The sequence below is a fragment of the Sciurus vulgaris genome (assembly GCF_902686455.1).
Source record: "Sciurus vulgaris genome assembly, chromosome: 7".
NCBI classification, from domain to species: domain Eukaryota; kingdom Metazoa; phylum Chordata; class Mammalia; order Rodentia; family Sciuridae; genus Sciurus; species Sciurus vulgaris.
This window is the reverse complement of record NC_136467.1, coordinates 128,133,621-128,152,435: the sequence shown is the minus strand read 5'-3', so window position 1 is coordinate 128,152,435 and position 18,815 is coordinate 128,133,621. Positions and strand designations below refer to the sequence as shown.

Below are 18,815 nucleotides of genomic sequence, written 5' to 3'. Positions count from 1 at the left end.
TTGATCACTGAGCTACATCCCCAGTCTTTTTTGTTAAATTTTGAGACAAGGTTTCATAAAGTTGCCGAGGGTTTTGCTAGTTTTCTGTTTGTTTTGTAGATACTTTGTGACCTTATTTCTTTCCTGTTGTTTCCTTTGGTAATATGCATTTTTCCTTAGCAATAGACAGAACCATATTTTAGGAAATGTATTTTCCCACTTATTACATTAGTTCATTTTAAGAAAGATCTTAAGATTTAGAAAATTGGAAGAGGCATTTCTTTTTTTTAAATTGTATTTGTTCTAATTAGTTATACATGACAAAAAAAGGCATTTATACATTTTGATAAATCATACATAAATGTATGCATCATTTTTCAGATTGTACATGTTGTAGGATCACATTGATCATGCAGTTGTTTGTACATGAGGTAATAATGTCTGTTTCTTTCTACTATCCCTCCTATCCCCATCCCCACTCCCCTCCCTTCACTTCACTTTACCTAATAGTAACTCTGTTCTTCCTTGGCACTATCCCACTCTTACTGTGAATTAGGATCCGAATATCCCAGAAAACATTAGCTTTTGGTTTTTTGGATTTGACTTATTTTGCTTAGTAGGATATTCTCCAACTCTATCCATTTACCAGCAAGTGCCATAATTTCATTCCTCTTTAAAGCTGAGTAACAGTCCTTTGTGTGTGTTTATGTGTGTGTGTGTGTGTGTGTGTGTGTGTGTGTGTGTGTGTGTGTGTGTATATATATCACATTTTTCTTTATTCATCCATCTGTTGAAGGACACCTAGGTTGGTTCCTTAGTTTAGCTATTGTGAGTTGAGCTGCTATAAACATTGATGTGGCTGCATCCCTGTAGTAAGCTGATTTTAAGTTCTTGGAGTATATACTGAGGAGTGGAATAACTGGGTCAAATGGTGGTTTCATTCCAAGTTTTCTGAGGAATCTCCATACTGCTCTCCATAATGTTTGCACCAACACTCATACATGGCTGGAAGAGGCATTTACAACTGCAAAAAATAAATGAAAGAACAGAGGAGACAATGCAGAAGAGTATAGAAAATGGAATTATTATAACAAATTATAATTGGTTTGGGAAGGTATGGTGGTTTGATGGTCATATATACAATACAATGTAGTAGTTGAAAGAGTAGTAATGAGAAGTACAATTAGAAACCTCTTAGTGTACTGGACTTGGTTTCTGCTTTTATAAAATAACAGAAAGCAGCAGTGGTTATTTAAGTTAACCTCCTAACTCTCTACATATACTAATAACCAAAGTTCAATATATATGATGATACTAAGATCTTGAGGTCAGTAATTAAATGTCTACATCCAGATGCATTTGAAACAATTTTCATTTTTATGCTATGGATACAGGAGGATATCTCTAGTTTACCATCTTGATTTCTAAAAGACTTTCCCAAGTTTTTTATCATTACAACAAAAGTTAAAATGTTTTAATGATTCCTATTTGTTCTTTGGAATAAGTCTGGTTTCTTTGGGAAATTACAAAAGTTTTTTAATTAGCTTTCTTGAAAAAGGCTCTCTCAAGATTGTTTATGCTTTGCATCAGAAGTAGAGTACAATTTCACTTTGATATAATGATATCCCTTTCCTTCAACAAGGCTTCTTAAAGGTTAACTAAATTATGAAATATACTGAATATACATACCTTAGAAATGTGAAGTTCTGTAGTACAAATGAAGTGATTGTGTGGGTTTTTCTCAACACTATTTTAAGTATTCTTTATCCTGAGACTTTTATGTTAATTCTTAGGATGTTCTGATATGTCACTGAGTCTGTATTACATTTACATTTCCAAAATGAATAATCTTTATAGGCTGAGAATGGAGCATACACATCAAATGAGTCAGGACTCAGGATAATATAATAAAGCACTATGAACAACTATAGTAAGCCTTAATAGCTATGCTTTTAACACAGAATTGATCTCTTTCCCCGCCAAAGTTCAAAATACTTTTACAGGTTGAGTACCCTTAATACAAAAAGCTCTGAAATCTGAACTTTTTGAATACTCATGTAATGCAAGTGGAAAATTCTATACTCATCTGTCATAATGGATTATAGTCAGAATGCACAAAAATATTTCTCAAGATTATCTTCAGCTATGTATACAGATTGTATTTCAATAAAAATGAATTCTGCCATATTTAGAAATGGGTCTCATCCTCAACATACCTAATGAATATGCAAATATTTCAAAACTACAGAGAAAGTCTTAAGTATGAAAGTCTTGAAATTTAAAAACTTTGATCCCCTAACAATTGCCCAGAAATTAATTTTTAAGTCACTCAAAATTGTTACCAAACTCCAAAGGTCTCAAGACCTGATCTAGTACCAGATATTCTGTTATTTTCAAAGAGTAGATCTGGTTGCAATTGATTCTGGTTGTTGGTTCAGTGTACCATGGGAATTTTCTTTTAGTGATTTTTCTCAGATATTTATCATACCAGAAGACACATTAGGAAAGTTCAAATGAGGGAGGGGCGTTTTTTATACAAGTCTATATGTCTTCAATATGCAACATCACATTGAATTCTTAAATATGAATTCAATACTAACCACAAAAATCATGAATCTGCTTTAATAAATTATAACTAATTTTATAACAGCATTTCAAAGTTGAAGTGTGAGTTTTATAAATGTTTTAAAACTTTCAGGATGTCACAGGTTTTTGAATATCATTTGTATCCAAAATTTGCATCAATAAAAAGATACTTATAGTATTTGTTGATGTTATCTAGTCACTGACCTTCCAAAAATACAAATTATTTCCTTCTTATGTTATTGTTGCCCAGTTTCAAAAGGCATTTCTTGCTGTTCCAATTTATATTCAAAAATGTTTCCAGATAGTGGTCCATTATTAACTTATTTACTCATTGATTCAAAAGACTCATGGTTATGAACTTTAAAAATACTTATTCATACTTTTTCTCTAAATTTTATTCATTTTAATATTTAATGATAAATTCTTTAATTAAACATATCAAACATTGCATACTAATTCAGTATACAGGAATTACAATCCATTTTTGAAAACGTGATAGGATCTACATGAGCTGAAGCTGATAAACACATGATTTTTTTGAAGCATAGAATGTTTCTCCTTAAACATAAAGTGAAGCCATACTGTCTACAGAGACTTGGGTCAAAATGCAAGAGTCATGTAAAGTTTCATAGGTGACACCAATAGGAAACCCACTGGTGGCATTTTATGTGGTATGAATTTATGATGATGTGCTTAAACTAACAAGTTTATATTATAATTAAAATTTAATATGCTCCTTTTACTACTCAATACAGTTATTATTTCAAAATTCAAATGGAAAATACTATTTTTCAATATTTTCACAAATGGGCTTTCCATACTAGTGTACATAATCTAATAACATTCATGCCTAATGTGATTATAAAATGTGAGAAACAAATATATTTGTCAAGAAGAACACATAGCATGAGATTCCATTACTAATTGAAAATGAATTACTAGGGACTGGGGTCATGGCTCAGTGGTAGAGTGTTTGTCTGGCATACATGAGGCACTGGGTTCAATTCTCAGCACCACATATAAATAAATGAGTAAAATAAAGGTCTCTCAACATCTAAAAAAATTTTTAAATGTGAATTCTTAGAAAACTCACACAAACCTGTTAATGTTAGGTAATTTTATTTGGGTTTGTAACCTTTCACTTGGAAATGAAAATGTTCCTCACTAGGTTGCCTAATGCCCCCTTTACATCCTTATTCCTCAGGGTGTAGATGAAGGGGTTGACTGTAGAAGTCACCACTCCATAGAAGAGAACCATGAACTTGGGTTGGTCCCTCGTGATGGAGGATGAAGGCTGAAGGTACATGCTAATGGCTGGACCATAAAATAAGGAAACTACAATGAGATGAGAGGAACATGTACCAAAGGCCTTTTTCCTTCCTTCAGAAGATTTAATCTTAAGTACAGCACGTCCAATACTAGCATAGGAGGCAAGAATTAAACATAGGGGAATAACCAATACAAAAATACACACCATGGAGAGTGCAAGCTCATTAGCCTCCTTTTCCCCACAGGCAGTCTTTATCAGAACTGGAATCTCACACAATAAGTGATCCAGTTCATTGACACCACACAATGGCAATTGCAATGTAAGAGTAGCCTCTGAGAAAGCAAAGAGCACTCCAGTCAGCCACGTAATGGATGCTAGTAAGGTGCAGATGCGTTGATTCATGATGAGGGTGTAGTGCAGAGGTCTGCAGATGGCCACATAGCGATCAAAAGACATGATAGCCAAGAGCAGACATTCTGTGGCCCCCATAAAGTGAAAGAAATAAAGTTGAACTACACATCCTGCATAGCTGATGGTCTTCTTAGAGCTTCCAAGGTTTAATAGCATCTGAGGCACAATGCTTGTGGTTAAACATATGTCCAAAAAGGAGAGGTTGGTGAGGAAGAAATACATGGGACTGTGGAGACTGGGATCTAATTTGGACACCAGGATGATGGCAATGTTTCCCATCAGGGTCATGGGATATGTTATCAAAAGAATAATGAATAGAGGAAGCTCTAGCCAAGGTAGATCATCAAAGCCTAGTAGAATGAATTCTTCAGGCTGACTTTCATTAATGAGTGCCATTCTCTTCAATTTGTTTCACCTGTAATAAGGAAATGGCAAAAAATTAGAGTTATAAGGAATTAAAAGCATAACCACACATTGGTCATACAATTATAGAGGATATTGTACAATAACTCTTGGATGGAAGAAGGCAAAGGTCTGTCATTAAGTGACCAAATTTCCATTCATGGCACTATAAGAAATGGCAGTTACAGTAAAAAATAGATAAATGTTCTGAAACTGAATTTCCTCCTTTGAAAAATAAAGGAAGACAATAACGATCTCCTTATGTTGAAAATTCAATAACAAGTAGAGGTGACTATGCTAGGGAAATTCCCAGACAGTGGTTTTCAAACTTTGACTAGCATAAAAATCAGCTGGGGAGGTTGTTAAAAAAGTTTACTGGTTTTTGTCTCCAGCTCTCTGATCAAGCAGGTATAGCATGGAATCCTGGAATCACATAAATCCTCTTCACAAGCAGTGTTGCATCATTTCAGAAATGTTAGGAAGGGTGCAATATCAAGGTAGTGATAGTAGAAGAAGGAGTAGGAAATTTTGAGCTCTGAGAATCATCATGCTAGGCCTGTCCTACCCCAACAAGTTGCTTGAATAGTTTCACCACCTGTGTAGGGAGTGAGTGATCTTTGGATTTAATCCCATCACTACTAGCTACTTGAAATTGAGCAAGAAATCAAACACTTTCAACATCAGTTTCTTCAGGTATAAATTGAGTGTGTGAATCAGTAATACTCACCCACCCCCAGACCCTATGACAAAGGAAATTTTAGTATCCATATTTTAGGATATTATTAATCATTAATTCTTAGAGTGTCCTTATAATTGGAAAGGTAAAGGTAAAAATCAAAATATAATCAATGCCTTAAATGAGATAGTGAGATGTCCAGACAATAAACTTGGAGTTTGAAGACTTAAAGGAAAACAAAACATCTGTACTGCAAGTTTGTTTTCTGAATTACTGTGGCCCCTATAATTCAGCTATATTACTTAAGATGTTATAGAAGCACAGAGAATTTAGGAACGTCTCTGGGCCCAGGTTTTCTTTCATACGAAAATTCCATGATGTGGAAGGGATGTGAAATAAGCAAAGTCATAATTATCATATTGATAAAACAATTTTCTAAAAATTACAGTCCAGCCACAGTATTAAATAATTGCAATATAAGATACATGTTTTCTAGTTTTAAAACATTGTTATATCCACATCACATCTTTTTCTACCAGAGACCACTCTTCAATCATTTTTTTTCTATTCTCTTTTTATGTCAAAAAATGCTTTATTGAACTAGACTCCATTCTTCAATTTTTTTAAAGAGGAATTTTCAATTATACTTCAGGAATTTTTCCATAATTTATTTTCTCTAACTCTGATGACAATCATCCCTCCAGTGTGCTTTCTGAATTTTTATTTAATTTGCATTATTTTGGATTTTGTTCATATTTTTTCTTATTAAGTATGTTTTGACTGTGAATGATGCTCGCCTTGCAGCCCCTTCCTTTCTTCTGTGTACTTGCCTATAGACAGAATAGTAGGTATGTCTAATCCATGCAAGTCACTCTGACGTGTATTTAAGGTCATTAATTCTATCCATAGAACTCTCTCACCTTTTCCATATCATTCTCATATTTCATTACTTTTAACTCTTGGATTCTCTGACATTTGGATCTTTTACTTCCAGTGATTTTCCATCCCTATTTACTACATGGGAATCTACTTATGCACAAATTTTTAAAATCACCTTAGTAAGTTGGTAGACAGAATTCCTGTTGACATTATCTTTGTATCTACCTCATATTTTATTCTAGTATATCTTGCTTCTATTTCATTTTCATCCTATACAATATTTAATTTAGACTTGTAAGTACTGTTCAGTTATATAGAGAGTAGAAGATCCCAAGAAGAAATCTAGGTTATTTTCATCTGACCCCAAACTCTGATTGAAACATGGAGAAATCAATCCATGAAATTTTGAACATATATTAAAATTGATTGAAAGGAGATACTCAAGTAATTGAAAGTTTCTTATCTCATTCAAGTAGTTAATATCTGTCTGAAATATCTTTTTTTTATCATCAATTTAAGTGAGAAACTAATTAATTGCATGTGAAGTCTAGTAGCTCACAAAGGCACTGAACATTAGAAAAAGATTCCTGAAATGAAATACACTCTGCCTTTCGTATATGTATTGGGTACTATAATGTACACACATTCCAACCTCCTCTGAGAATGCATTGCCCATAAAAACAAGTATCCTTTACTTACTTTATTTTGATATTCTTCAATATAAAGGAAATATGAGGAAGTATATTTGAATTTTTAAATTTCCAGAGGACAGAGAAACTTCAGTTCACAGATGCATCTTTAACTATCTGCTTCAACGCCAACTAGTTTTTCTGTTGATGCAAGTGCCAAAGAAAAAAGCCTAGGTTAGGAAGGCAAAATAGAAAATATTCAGAGTGCTTTTTGAGCATAATATTTACATGCTGTTCATGAAAACTCTTGGGCATTCTTTTTACATAGACAATTCATTTGTCCTTCTCCCAGGTGAATTATCAGAGAAAAAATTTTGGGACAGAGTTCTCTATGGAAAGGTTTCTTTTGTACAATTAGTTAGCTACTGAACTGTGGTTGGGTGTAAGCCTCTCAGTTGTTAGATTTGTTTACAATGAGCTCATTCAATTACCCAAAAATCTGAATACTAATGTCAAATGGAATACAATGAAAGATAAATAAATAATAATAAAAAGCATACAATTAGAGTAGAGATAGTTTGAATGAATGATTCAGGGGAATTTATATGAGAATTTATTGAATATCTTACTTCACTAATTCTTAGAATAGCTGACCTAGATTTAATTATTTCTAGTAGTAATAGTAAAGAAGCATAAAATAAGTTTGAAAGACAAGAAAAAATGATCTTTCCAATGAGAACTAGTAAAGAAATATTTAAATAAAAACTTCACAGCATTTGTTTCTCTAACAAAAAGATGTAATTATGATTTTCTCTCTGATGTAATTATTGTCTTTCTGTTTCTTCACATATTAGTCACATATGCAGACAGAATTAAGATTTTTTAATTACTTGTATTATTTTAAACTAAATTATTTAGAAAAACAAAATCAAATTCATAGAATAGGACAGACAAATGATAAACTTTTCCTTTGACTACTCTGTCCAATGGTATGTCATCCATCTTCTTAATTAATGGGTTACCATTAATATCACAGGAGTGTGTGTTTTTATGCATCATATATGTGATAAATATTTCTCAGTCTGCTTTCCCTTTCCTAGATCCACCCTCTATCATAATATATAATTTTTTCAGAAGACGAAATTACAACAAACTTTATCATATCTAATTGACTTTATTCATGATTCATGAATGTGGGCAGCTTCCTTTCTCCTAAATAGAATGTGAGCTCACACTGGGCAATGGCAGAACAGAATTCAGCAAGATGGGAACAAAGAATTAACACTAGAAAAAACTGATTGCTGATTGGTAGATGTCACCTCACTTCTTCAGGTTTCTTCTTCTTCTTTTTCTTCTTCTTCCTCTTCCTCTTCCTCTTCCTCTTCCTCTTCCTCCTCTTCTTCCTTTTCCTCCTCCTCTTTCTTCTTTCTTCTCCTTCTCCTTCTTCTTTCTTCTTATTGTAAAAAGAGAGTGAACCTCCTTATTACACTGACTTGGGTAGGTCATAATCTCTCATTTTTAGGAAGAATATTTCTCCTTTTTTTGGATCTATCTGCCTTCTTAAAGGTTCTGTTTAACTATGTGGTATTCATCATAAATGGCTCCATTTGACTTGGTCTGGTCTTTTGGGATCACATACAGGAACTTAGTCCTAATCAATGGCCTCCCATATATTTTTATTAATATTTTCTACTATGTTGTTCCACTGGAGGTTAAATCACAAAGATTCTTTCATATTTGGCTTCTGGTCAAGTTTAACTATTGGGAGTCACCACATGAGCATTAAGGGGTGTATACTCTCTTAGATCCTTCTCAGCTGAACATGTGAGACTGACTTTGTTGCTAAACCAAAGGACACAGCTCCTGAAGGTGGCCATGTACATTCAGATGGTCTCTCTTTCTGGTTTCCAATACTATTTCTTCTTTTTACTACTACAGGCTTTGGTTGGCAACTGTACTCTGGTTATTATCAGGGTAGCCCCTATATAAAACACACTTAGGATCCCCCTATAGGTATTTCTCAGCCTTTCCCATACTTTGTAAATACTTCCTTTGTGAAACTATCCTCAGTGTTCTAGTTGGAATGTGCCATCTCTTCTGCTGGGAATGTTGGTGACATTGTCCATTATAAGCAGATTGAGAGAGTTTCCTGCTTCAGGATTTTTTTAACCTTTTGTTTATTTTTTCTTGCATATTACATATTTTTTAAAATTGACAGCATAGAATGTCTGTATTTGCCATATACAATATGATGGTTTGCAGAATATACAAATTGTACTATGAATAAATGTAGCTAATACATGGTTACTTAACATTTTGTTATTTTTGTGATGAAAACAGACTAAATACACTGTCTTATATTTTATAAAAATACAATATATTTTTTAACAAAGTCATAATCTATCAAAATGTATAAATGCATTCTAATGTCATGTGCAACTAATTAGAACAAATAAAATAGTTTTTTAAAAGATCTACATAGAAAAAAATAGAATACAATATATTTTTAACAAAGTCAGCAAGTTGTACTGTAGATCATTTGGACTTATTCTTTCAATAACTAAGATATAATATCCTTTTCCCATCATCTCCCCAACCCATGCTCCTCAAACACATAGCCACTGGTAACCACCATTTTACTCTCTACTTTTATAAATTTTTTATTCCACATGTAAATGATACCATACACTATCTTTCTGTGCCTATCTTATTAAACTTTATATGAAGTCTGCTTGCATTAATGTTCATAAGTGACAGGATTTATTTTTTTATAACTAAATAGTAGTCCCTTGTATATATATAACATTTTTTTAAATCCATTCATCGAGAGTTGGAAACTTAGATTGATCCATATTTTGACTATGGTCAATAATACTGTAATGAACATCATTATATTGATTTAATTTCCATTGTCTATAAACCCAATGGCAGGATTGCTGAGGCTTCTGGTAGTTCTGCTTTTTTTGATAAGAAACTTACAGGGCTGGGGAGATAGCTCAGTTGGTAGAGTGCTTGCCTTGCAAGCACAAGGCCCTGGATTCAATCCCCAGCACTGCAAAAAAAAAAAAAAAAAAAAGAAAAAAGAAAAAAAGAACGAAAGAAACATACATATTTATTCTACTTTATTCCTTTCTTTACCAGATTTCATCAATCAAAGCCAACATTGAGTTAAAAAAGCAAAATATAGTGAGTTTTACACATCTTGGTTCCCAATATGAATCAATTCATGCACTGAGCTCTATGATCAACATTTGTCAGGTAACAAGTGCTGGGAAATGTTCCCAATGGCTATTTTTTTTTCATTTCATTTCATTTTTTAAACTAATCCATAAAATTGTGCACATTTATGTGATAAAATGTGATATTTTGAAATGTATATTTTTTATTTTATATATTCAAATAAGAGTAAACTTGTCAGTCTTCTTAAACATTGATCATTTCCTGTGGTAAAGGCTGGCTTTTATGAAATACACAATATACTATCCATAGTCACCCTACTGTGCAAAAGAACACTAGAACTTATTACTCCTATGTAACTGCTACTCAGGACTTGTTGACAAACCTTTTCTAGTTTCTCCCTTCTCCTTACTTTCTCTAGCCTCTGGTAATCAGTATTCTACTTTCAGCTCATGTGGGAATCTACATGTAAGTGAGATCATACATTACTAATCATTCTCTGTCTGGCTTATTTCATTTAATATAATCAGTTCTAGTTACATCCATGTTTTTGGAAATGACAAAATGTTATCCATTTCTCGTGGCTGAATAGTATTCTGTTGTGTATATGTACATTTCTTTAATGACTCATAAGTGAATGACACTTAGACTGATTCTATTTCTAGGCTATTAAGAATAGCACTGCATTGGTCATATGTGTACAGATGTTTTTGAGGCATACGAATTCATTTCCTTTGGATATAAACCCAGTAGTTTGATTGCTGGATCATATGGTGATTCTGTTTTTAATTTTTTGAGAAACCTCCGTACTCCATAATGGCTAGACTAATTTAAATTCCCAGCAAAGAGTGGGAGGGTTCCTTTTCCCCCACATCCTCTCAGGTACTTGTTGCTATTTTGGAAATAGCCATTCTGACTACAGTGAGGTAAATATCTCATTGTGATTCTTATTTTTATTTTCTTGATCATCAGTGATACTGTGTATTTTTCATATACCTGTTGGCCATTCATTTGTTTAGAAAAATATCTAGGTTTATTGACCATCTTTAAATTGGATTACTTTGCTTTTTTGCCACTGAGTTGTTTGAGTTTCTCATATATATGTATGTATATGGAGAGAGAAAGAGAAAGAGAGAGAGATAAGGGGAGAGAATATATAAGGATACTTATGAAGCTAAAGGGGTAGACTGTGGACAAGACTATTAGGTGTCTCAGACTAACCATCCTCCTTTCTACATATTAATAGAAATTTTAGCTAGATCTATGACTATTCATAATTTTTAAAAAGATCACATTTCCTATTCTTCCATAAATCCAGGCTTGACTATGGGCCTGAATGTTGACCAAAAAAAAAAAAAAAAATTTGGAATTACAATTGACAGAATTCTGAAATCATTTGAATATGCTATTTGGCTTTTCTTTTTGGACTCTTCCTCTATTCAGTTAACTACAGAATAGCTGATGTCTTGGAAAATACAATGAGAACCATCATCTCATGACCTATTAAATATTGTATGTGTTTTGGAAAACCCATGATTTAGAAATTTGGGTTTATTTTAGAAATATGCCTTAATAATCTCCTAAATAAAGCACTGGTAGAGCTCGAAGGGCTTAATCAACTACATCTGGGACAATATGGGGCAACAAAATAAAGTAAAACAATAATATAAAGTAAGAATAGAACAAATAAAAGAATTTAGAAAGAAAGGAAATAAATAAGTAAATGGTGAATAAAACTTACTTCTAGAATGTCAAACTATAAATATAGAAGCTACACTGGAGTTAGCTTAGTAGATACTAACTTAGTGGGTGAAAGCTTGATCAAGATCAACATATGTACATAATTTCAGACTATCTTCCTACAGATTACTACTTAGTTTTTAAGAAAAAAATATAACTTCACACCAGAGAGACCTTGAAAATACCATCTTAGTCAAGCAATTAAAGTTAACTATATTGAATTTTAAGACAGACCATGTGCCTTTCTGAAATGACTCATCAAGAGAGAAATTAGAAAAATGAGCCCATTCAAAATAGCATCAAAAAACACTTAAAATATTTGGAAATCAATGTAACAATTAGGTGAAAGACCTCTACAATGAAAAGTACAGAATACTAAAGAAAGAAAATGAAGGAGATGGAAAGATTTCCCATATTCTTGGATAGGCAGAATTAATATTGTCAAACTGGCCATACTACCAAAAGTGATATATAGATTTAATGCAATTCCTACTAAAATTCCAATGACATTCTTCATAGAACTAGAAAAGCAGTCATGAAATTCATTTGGAAAAATAAGAACAGAATAGCAAAACAATCTTTAGCAAGAAAAGTTAAACAGGAGGCATCACAATATCAGACCTTAAATTATACTACGGAGCTAAAAGAGCATGGTATTGGCATCCAAACAGACATGAAGACAAATGAAACAGAATAGAATACACAGAGACAAATGCACAAAGCACAAGTATTTCATACTAGACAAAGGTGCCATAAACATACATTGAAGAAAAAATAGCCTCTTCAACAAATGGTGCTGGGAAAACTGGAGATCCATATGCAGCAAAATGAAATTAAATCCCTATCTCTCACCCTGCACAAAACTCAACTCAATGTGGATCAAGGACCTAGGCATTAGATCAGAGATCCTGTGCCTAATAGAATAAAAAGTAGGCCCAAACTTCCATGGTGTTGGCTTAGGAACCGAATTCCTTAACAAACTCCGAAAGCACAAGAAGTAAAATCATGACTAAATGAATGTGATGGTATCAAACTTAAATGCTTCTTCACAGCAAGGGAGAAAATCAAGACCATGAAGAGAGAGCCTACAAGATGGGAGAAAATCTTAGCCACCTGCACCTGAAATAGAGCATTAATCTCTAGGATATATAAAGAACTCAAAAAACTTAACAACAAGAAATAAATAAGTGGGCAAAGGAACTAAGCAGGCACTTCACAGAAGAAAAGATACAAATGGTCAACATATATATATAAAATGTTCAACATCTCTAGCAATAGAGAAATGCAAATGAAAACTACACTGAGATTCCATCTCACTCCAGTCAGAATGGCAACTACCAAGAATAAAAGTAACAATAAATGTTAAGGAGTATGTGGGGAGGAAAGGTACATTCATACATTACTGGTGGGACTGCAATTTGGTGTGCAACCACTCTGGAAGGCAGTATGGAGACTCCTTAGAGAACTTAGAATGCAACCACCATTTGACACAATTATCCCACGCCTTGAGTATGTACTAAAAAAAACTTAAAATCAGCATACTACAGAAATGCAGCCACATCAATATTTATAGCAGCTCGATTCACAATAGTTAAGCTATGAAACCAACCAAAGTGCCTCTCAACAGATGCCTGGATAAAAAAAACTGTGGTACATACACTCAATCGAATATTTCTCAATCATAAGAATGAAATGATGGAATTTGCAGGTGAATGGATGGAACTGGTGATTCTCATGTTAAATGACATAAGCCAATCCCAAAATACCAAAGGCTGAATGTTCTCTCTGATATGCGAATACTGAAACACAATGTGGGGGTAGGGGAGAATAGAAGTTCATTTGATTAGACAAAGGGGAATGAAAGGAAAGGAGAGAAGATGGGAATAGAAACAATAGTAGAAGGAATTGGACATAAATTTCCCATATATGAATACATGACCAGTGAAAATCCATATCATGTACAATAGCAAAAATGGAATTCTAATTAGAATGAATTATACTTCATGTATGTATAATATGTCAAAATACATTCTACTGTCATGTATACCTAAAAAGAAAAGAAAAAAAATTCATTCCTGCGTGGTTGAGATATAAAGGAAACTTTTAGAGATGATTGATTAGATAAAATCATGTATTAGATACTATATTATATTACTGTAAAATTGTTTTGATAACTAACTGTCAATGTCAGAGAATGACCTGTTGAAGTGTTCAGTAATTAATGATTTTGGAAAATTCATGTATAAGTATATCTATACTTAAATTATATTTACATATTATATATATTTTTATTTGTTTGTTTTTTGGCAGTGCTGGAGATTGAACCTAAGCAAGCACTCTACCAAATGAGTTACATCTCCAGTCACATATTATATATTTTGAAATGGCACCAAATGTAAATGAATAGGGACTCTCCATAAAGGGTATATACAGTATTAGTGTATTATAGCAACTTTGAAGATTATATTAAAATGTATTATAACAATAACTAATATGAAAAGGTAAAACTAAAAAGAAATACTGAGTCAAGATATTGAGCTTCAGATTAAGGATTTAGCACATGCTGTTTCTTCTTTGAATGCTTTTCTCTTCTGATACTACAGCTAATTCATTTCTACTTTATTTACAGATCTGAGCCTAAATGACACCTCCTGAGAAGAGCTTTACTTGAATCTTCCTGGCTTAAATGAATCACCTTCTATTTTACTCATGAAGCCTTGTCATTTGTACAGCACGACCTTTATTACAACATATAATTAGATGTTTAATATTATGATTTGTTATTCTGTGAGAAGGAGAATTTTGCATATTTCATTCACAATGAACCTCACAATTAGCAATATCTATGTATGTAGGTAGTTGAGAAGCTTTTGGCAAATAAATAAATAAAATAGCCCTGTTTTTGGATGTGTACTAAGTTTAGGAGTACAGACATACTTTAAAGTGTCTCAGGTTAAGGTATATGTGACAATAATGTAGATATGGGCAATATAAAAAATTTAGAATACTGGTGGTGATTTAAATGTTAGGACCCAATTCACCTTATATTTATTATTTGTTATTAATGTCTCATAATTTATAAATATAAAATTATTTGCAAGCAGATTTTGGAAAATTGAAATTGGTTACAAATTTAATTATACTGGTCTAATACTAATTTCACTATCAATAATTGTCATTTCAAGTTAAACTCAATTTACATCATTATAATTCTATGATAATGTTCAATAGGGACCAAATAACATATTGGAAAACTCTTCAAGGTAAAATATATTCAGAGCATCAGTTTTTGATGTTCAGTATCACTGCGCATCATTAAGTATCACTTTTATTGATACTTAAGAAAATGTATGATGCAACTTTAAAATGCAGAAAATTATAAAGGCTATAGTAAAATGTTGTGCTATCCTGACATTTACCACAGCACAATTAACTTTTTGGAGAGTTTGTTTATAGTACTTTCTTACATGTACAGATGTATACAAAATTAGGGTCACATCTTAAGTATAGATTTATTTTCTGACTTCTACTGTCCCACTTAACAATGAGCATTTCTCCATATTGTTTTTTAAAAGAAATGACTTATGAACATTTATCAGTGAACAAGTCCAAAATCATACTGCATTTAACCAAAAAATATTTAATTTTTACTCAGGTTTCACATCCATGAATGTCCCTTGTCTCTCTTCCATATCATTCTCCACTAAAGATTGAAACCAGCAGAGTATAAACTAAAATTTTCTACATTGTTGTTGTAAAGTAAGAAATATAAAGAGCACATTGGCTCTCAAAATTTCTTGCCAGAAGTTTACAATCAGTGAAACTACATTTATAGACTAAAGTTAGTTACAGAAAATGATGTAGTTCCATAGGGGAGAAAGTGATAATCCTATTGCATACTTAGAAGGACCAAGCAAAGTCTAAAAGATTTCTATAGTTTTATTATTTTTCCTATACACTCCCTTTTGAAAAAATAAAAACAAAAACTTCCAACCAGTTAAAATAAACCTCAAATTTCAGAATCTATAAGTGGTGCTCCTAATCTCTTCATCAAAAGTACTTAATTCTCCTGACTCAGAGATCCAAGACTAAAATGACACATTGCCTATCCTTCATATGCTCAAAATGTAATATGTAAACCTGGAAGAAGATGACCAGAAGATGACTCCCATTCATAACAGGAAAATTTGGAAATAAATTTGTCACAAGTCCCTAGAAATTCTGCAAATACCTGGGCAAATGTACTAATGTCACTTCCACAATTCTCAGTAAGACATTTTGTTCTCTACAAATTTATTTGTAGGTTTATTGGTACTATCAGTCATCAGCAGGATTGTTTTCCTTGAACCATTTATTTCAACTGTGAAGGAATATATTAGGTGCTATTTTAATCCAAAGTTTAGAAAGAAGTAATTGGTTTACATTCTTGTACTCATTCTTATCCCTACAAATTGCATTTTAATTGTCCTTTGTTGCTCAAAGAATGTTCTTGCCTTTTTATATTTTATTTTTAATTTCCACTTGAAAACAAGGAAGTTTTTCTGAGCTTTTTTTATTATACTTTGTCAAATATATACCATTATAATAAATGCATACTTTTTTCCAACCTCTTCATCTAGAGTCACAATCACTGTGTTCATTATCTGCCTTTCAAATTACTGAAAGTGATAATTTTTTCAAAATTGTCTTATTGTATATCATAGCATGGTTCCGATCTTTAAAACTGATTTCCTTTTACCATGATACCTGACGCTATGCCAGTGTCTCCTATTTTAATTTTTTTCTTAACATCAGATTCCCATTACTATTTATTAATTTCAGTAATGAGGACAAGCTACATTATAATTTAGTAATAAAAATATCAATGACTTTAAATAAGAAAGGTGTTTTAGTCAGTTTTTTCACTGCTATGACTAAAAGGACTGAACCAGAACAATTGTGGAGGAGAAAGTTTATTTGAGGGCTCATGGTTTCAGAGGTCTTAGTCCCTAGAAGGTCAGTCCATTTCTTGGGGCTTGGGGTGAAGCAGAACATCATGGAAGAAGAGTGTGGCAGAGGGAATCAGCTCACATGGTGATTAGAAAGCAGAGAGAGAGGTCTCCACTTGCCAGATACAAATATATATCCCAAAGCCAATGCCCTTCATTCCCACTTTCTCCAACCACTTCAGTTACCATTCAGTTAATCCCTATCTGGGATTAGTTTATTGATCAAGTTAAGGCTATAACCCAATTATTTCTCCTCTCTGAGATTCTAACTAGCTTAAAACCAGTTAGATTGAAGCCACTCTACTTGCTCAGAGCAGTTTGGAAGGTGTGTACAATGAGTTTTTATGAAGGGATGAGGGGGTGAAGGGATTGAGAATTTGGGTTCTGGTGGAAGAACTTTTGATTTGAGATCATTGGTTATTTTATCATGAAGACATGAAAATCCTTAACTAAGAAATAGACAAGATGACCATGGAATAAAAGTATACAGGTGGAAAGGTAAAAAATCCAAGCCTTAACTCATCTGACATGGTTAAAAAGAAATTAGTATGACTCAGACTCAAGGAACAGGGTACATTGGGGAACTTCTGGAAAACAATGGAGTTTATAATTTAGTAAGCATATGTTATGTTTCCTCAGCATTATTTTCTGGACAGAGGAAGAATTTTCTATCTGTTGGCATAATTCAATGAAATCATGAGAGCCTAGAAAATTAAAAAATCACTTCAAATATTATTACCATTTTCAAGGATAAGGAAAGATTCAAAGTATGTTCCATGAAGTACTTATTTCTTATAGAGAAAAATTCTCGACATCACCCTCTTGAAGGCCTCCTTCATATCTTTATTTCTAAGGCTATAGATGAGAGGGTTCAACATGGGGGTGATGATCCCATAGAAAAGAGAAACTATCTTTCCCCAGTCCTTCGAGGTAGATGAAGGTGGTTGTAGGTACATATAAATACCTGTTCCAAAAAAGAGTGACACCACAACCATGTGAGACCCACATGTCCCAAAAGCTTTCCTCCTTCCTTCTGCAGACCTGATTTTCAACACTGCTTGAGCTATGAAACCATAGGAGATGAGGATCAATGTCACTGGTATTAGCAGAATTAAGACACTGAAGAAAAAGAGCTCAGCCTCAATAGGCTTTGTGTCGGCACATGACAACTTGAGAAGGGTGGGAACCTCACAGAAGAAGTGGTCCACTTCCCGATGACCACAGCGTGGCATGTTCAGTGTCAGGGAAGACTGCAACACTGAGTTGCTGAATCCAGTGAGCCAGGAGAAGGCCGCCATCCTTAAGCAGAACCAACGGTTCATTATGACGACATAGTGGAGGGGTCTGCAGATTGCCACAAATCTGTCAAAGGACATAACAGCCAGCAGGAGACATTCTGTGGCCCCCAGGGCCAGGAAGATGATGAGCTGGGCCACACAGCCACCATAGCTGATGGTCTTTTTGTTGCGACAAATATTTGCTAACATGTGAGGGACTGTGCTTGTGGTATAACAGAGATCTAAGATGGAGAGATTAGTAAGAAAGAAATACATGGGTGTGTGGAGTTTGGGATCCAGAATGCACACAATCATGATGGATACATTGCCAAAGATGGTGAAAGTGTATGATATTAACAAAACCACCAAGAGTGGCATTTGCAACCAGGGTTTGTCTGAGAAACCAAGTAGAATAAATCCTTTTGGGGAACTGTCATTTGCCCAGTTCATGATAACACTTATTTTTTTATTCCTAAAAAAATAGAGAATAAGAAAATAGTCAATAGGTCAGTAGATATTTGGAATTGAATTGAATATAGATTAATTATAATGATTAACTCTGCACCAAATATAATATACAATAAAAATAATGAAACCCTTCTGAAATACTTATCATTTGCTTAAAATATTGTTCTTCTGTTTCCAGTAGTCAGATGTAATGAAATATACATTGTTATTAAATGGCATAAAGTATGTAAAATTACATGCACAATGCATGAAAAATTGTAAGTACCCAATACATTTCAACTCTTCTCTCTTATCACCTCTTACTCTACCTCAATAAACATCTTCAATAATAAA

The 18,815-nt window shown here is 33.1% G+C and overlaps 2 protein-coding genes across 2 annotated transcripts; both read right to left on the bottom strand.

The window, feature by feature from the left end:
* Positions 1-3,703: 3,703 nt before the first annotated feature.
* Positions 3,704-4,642, bottom strand: LOC306666676 (putative olfactory receptor 2B3; the record flags this gene model as incomplete). The annotated part of the gene is made up of 1 exon (XM_079148898.1): positions 3,704-4,642. One exon carries the CDS (start codon positions 4,640-4,642, stop codon positions 3,704-3,706), a length of 939 nt encoding a protein of 312 aa, XP_079005024.1.
* Positions 4,643-17,522: 12,880 nt separating this feature from the next.
* LOC306666664 (putative olfactory receptor 2B3) lies at positions 17,523-18,464 on the bottom strand (the record flags this gene model as incomplete). The annotated part of the gene is made up of 1 exon (XM_079148888.1): positions 17,523-18,464. One exon carries the CDS (start codon positions 18,462-18,464, stop codon positions 17,523-17,525), a length of 942 nt encoding a protein of 313 aa, XP_079005014.1.
* Between the last annotated feature and the right edge of the window lie 351 nt (positions 18,465-18,815).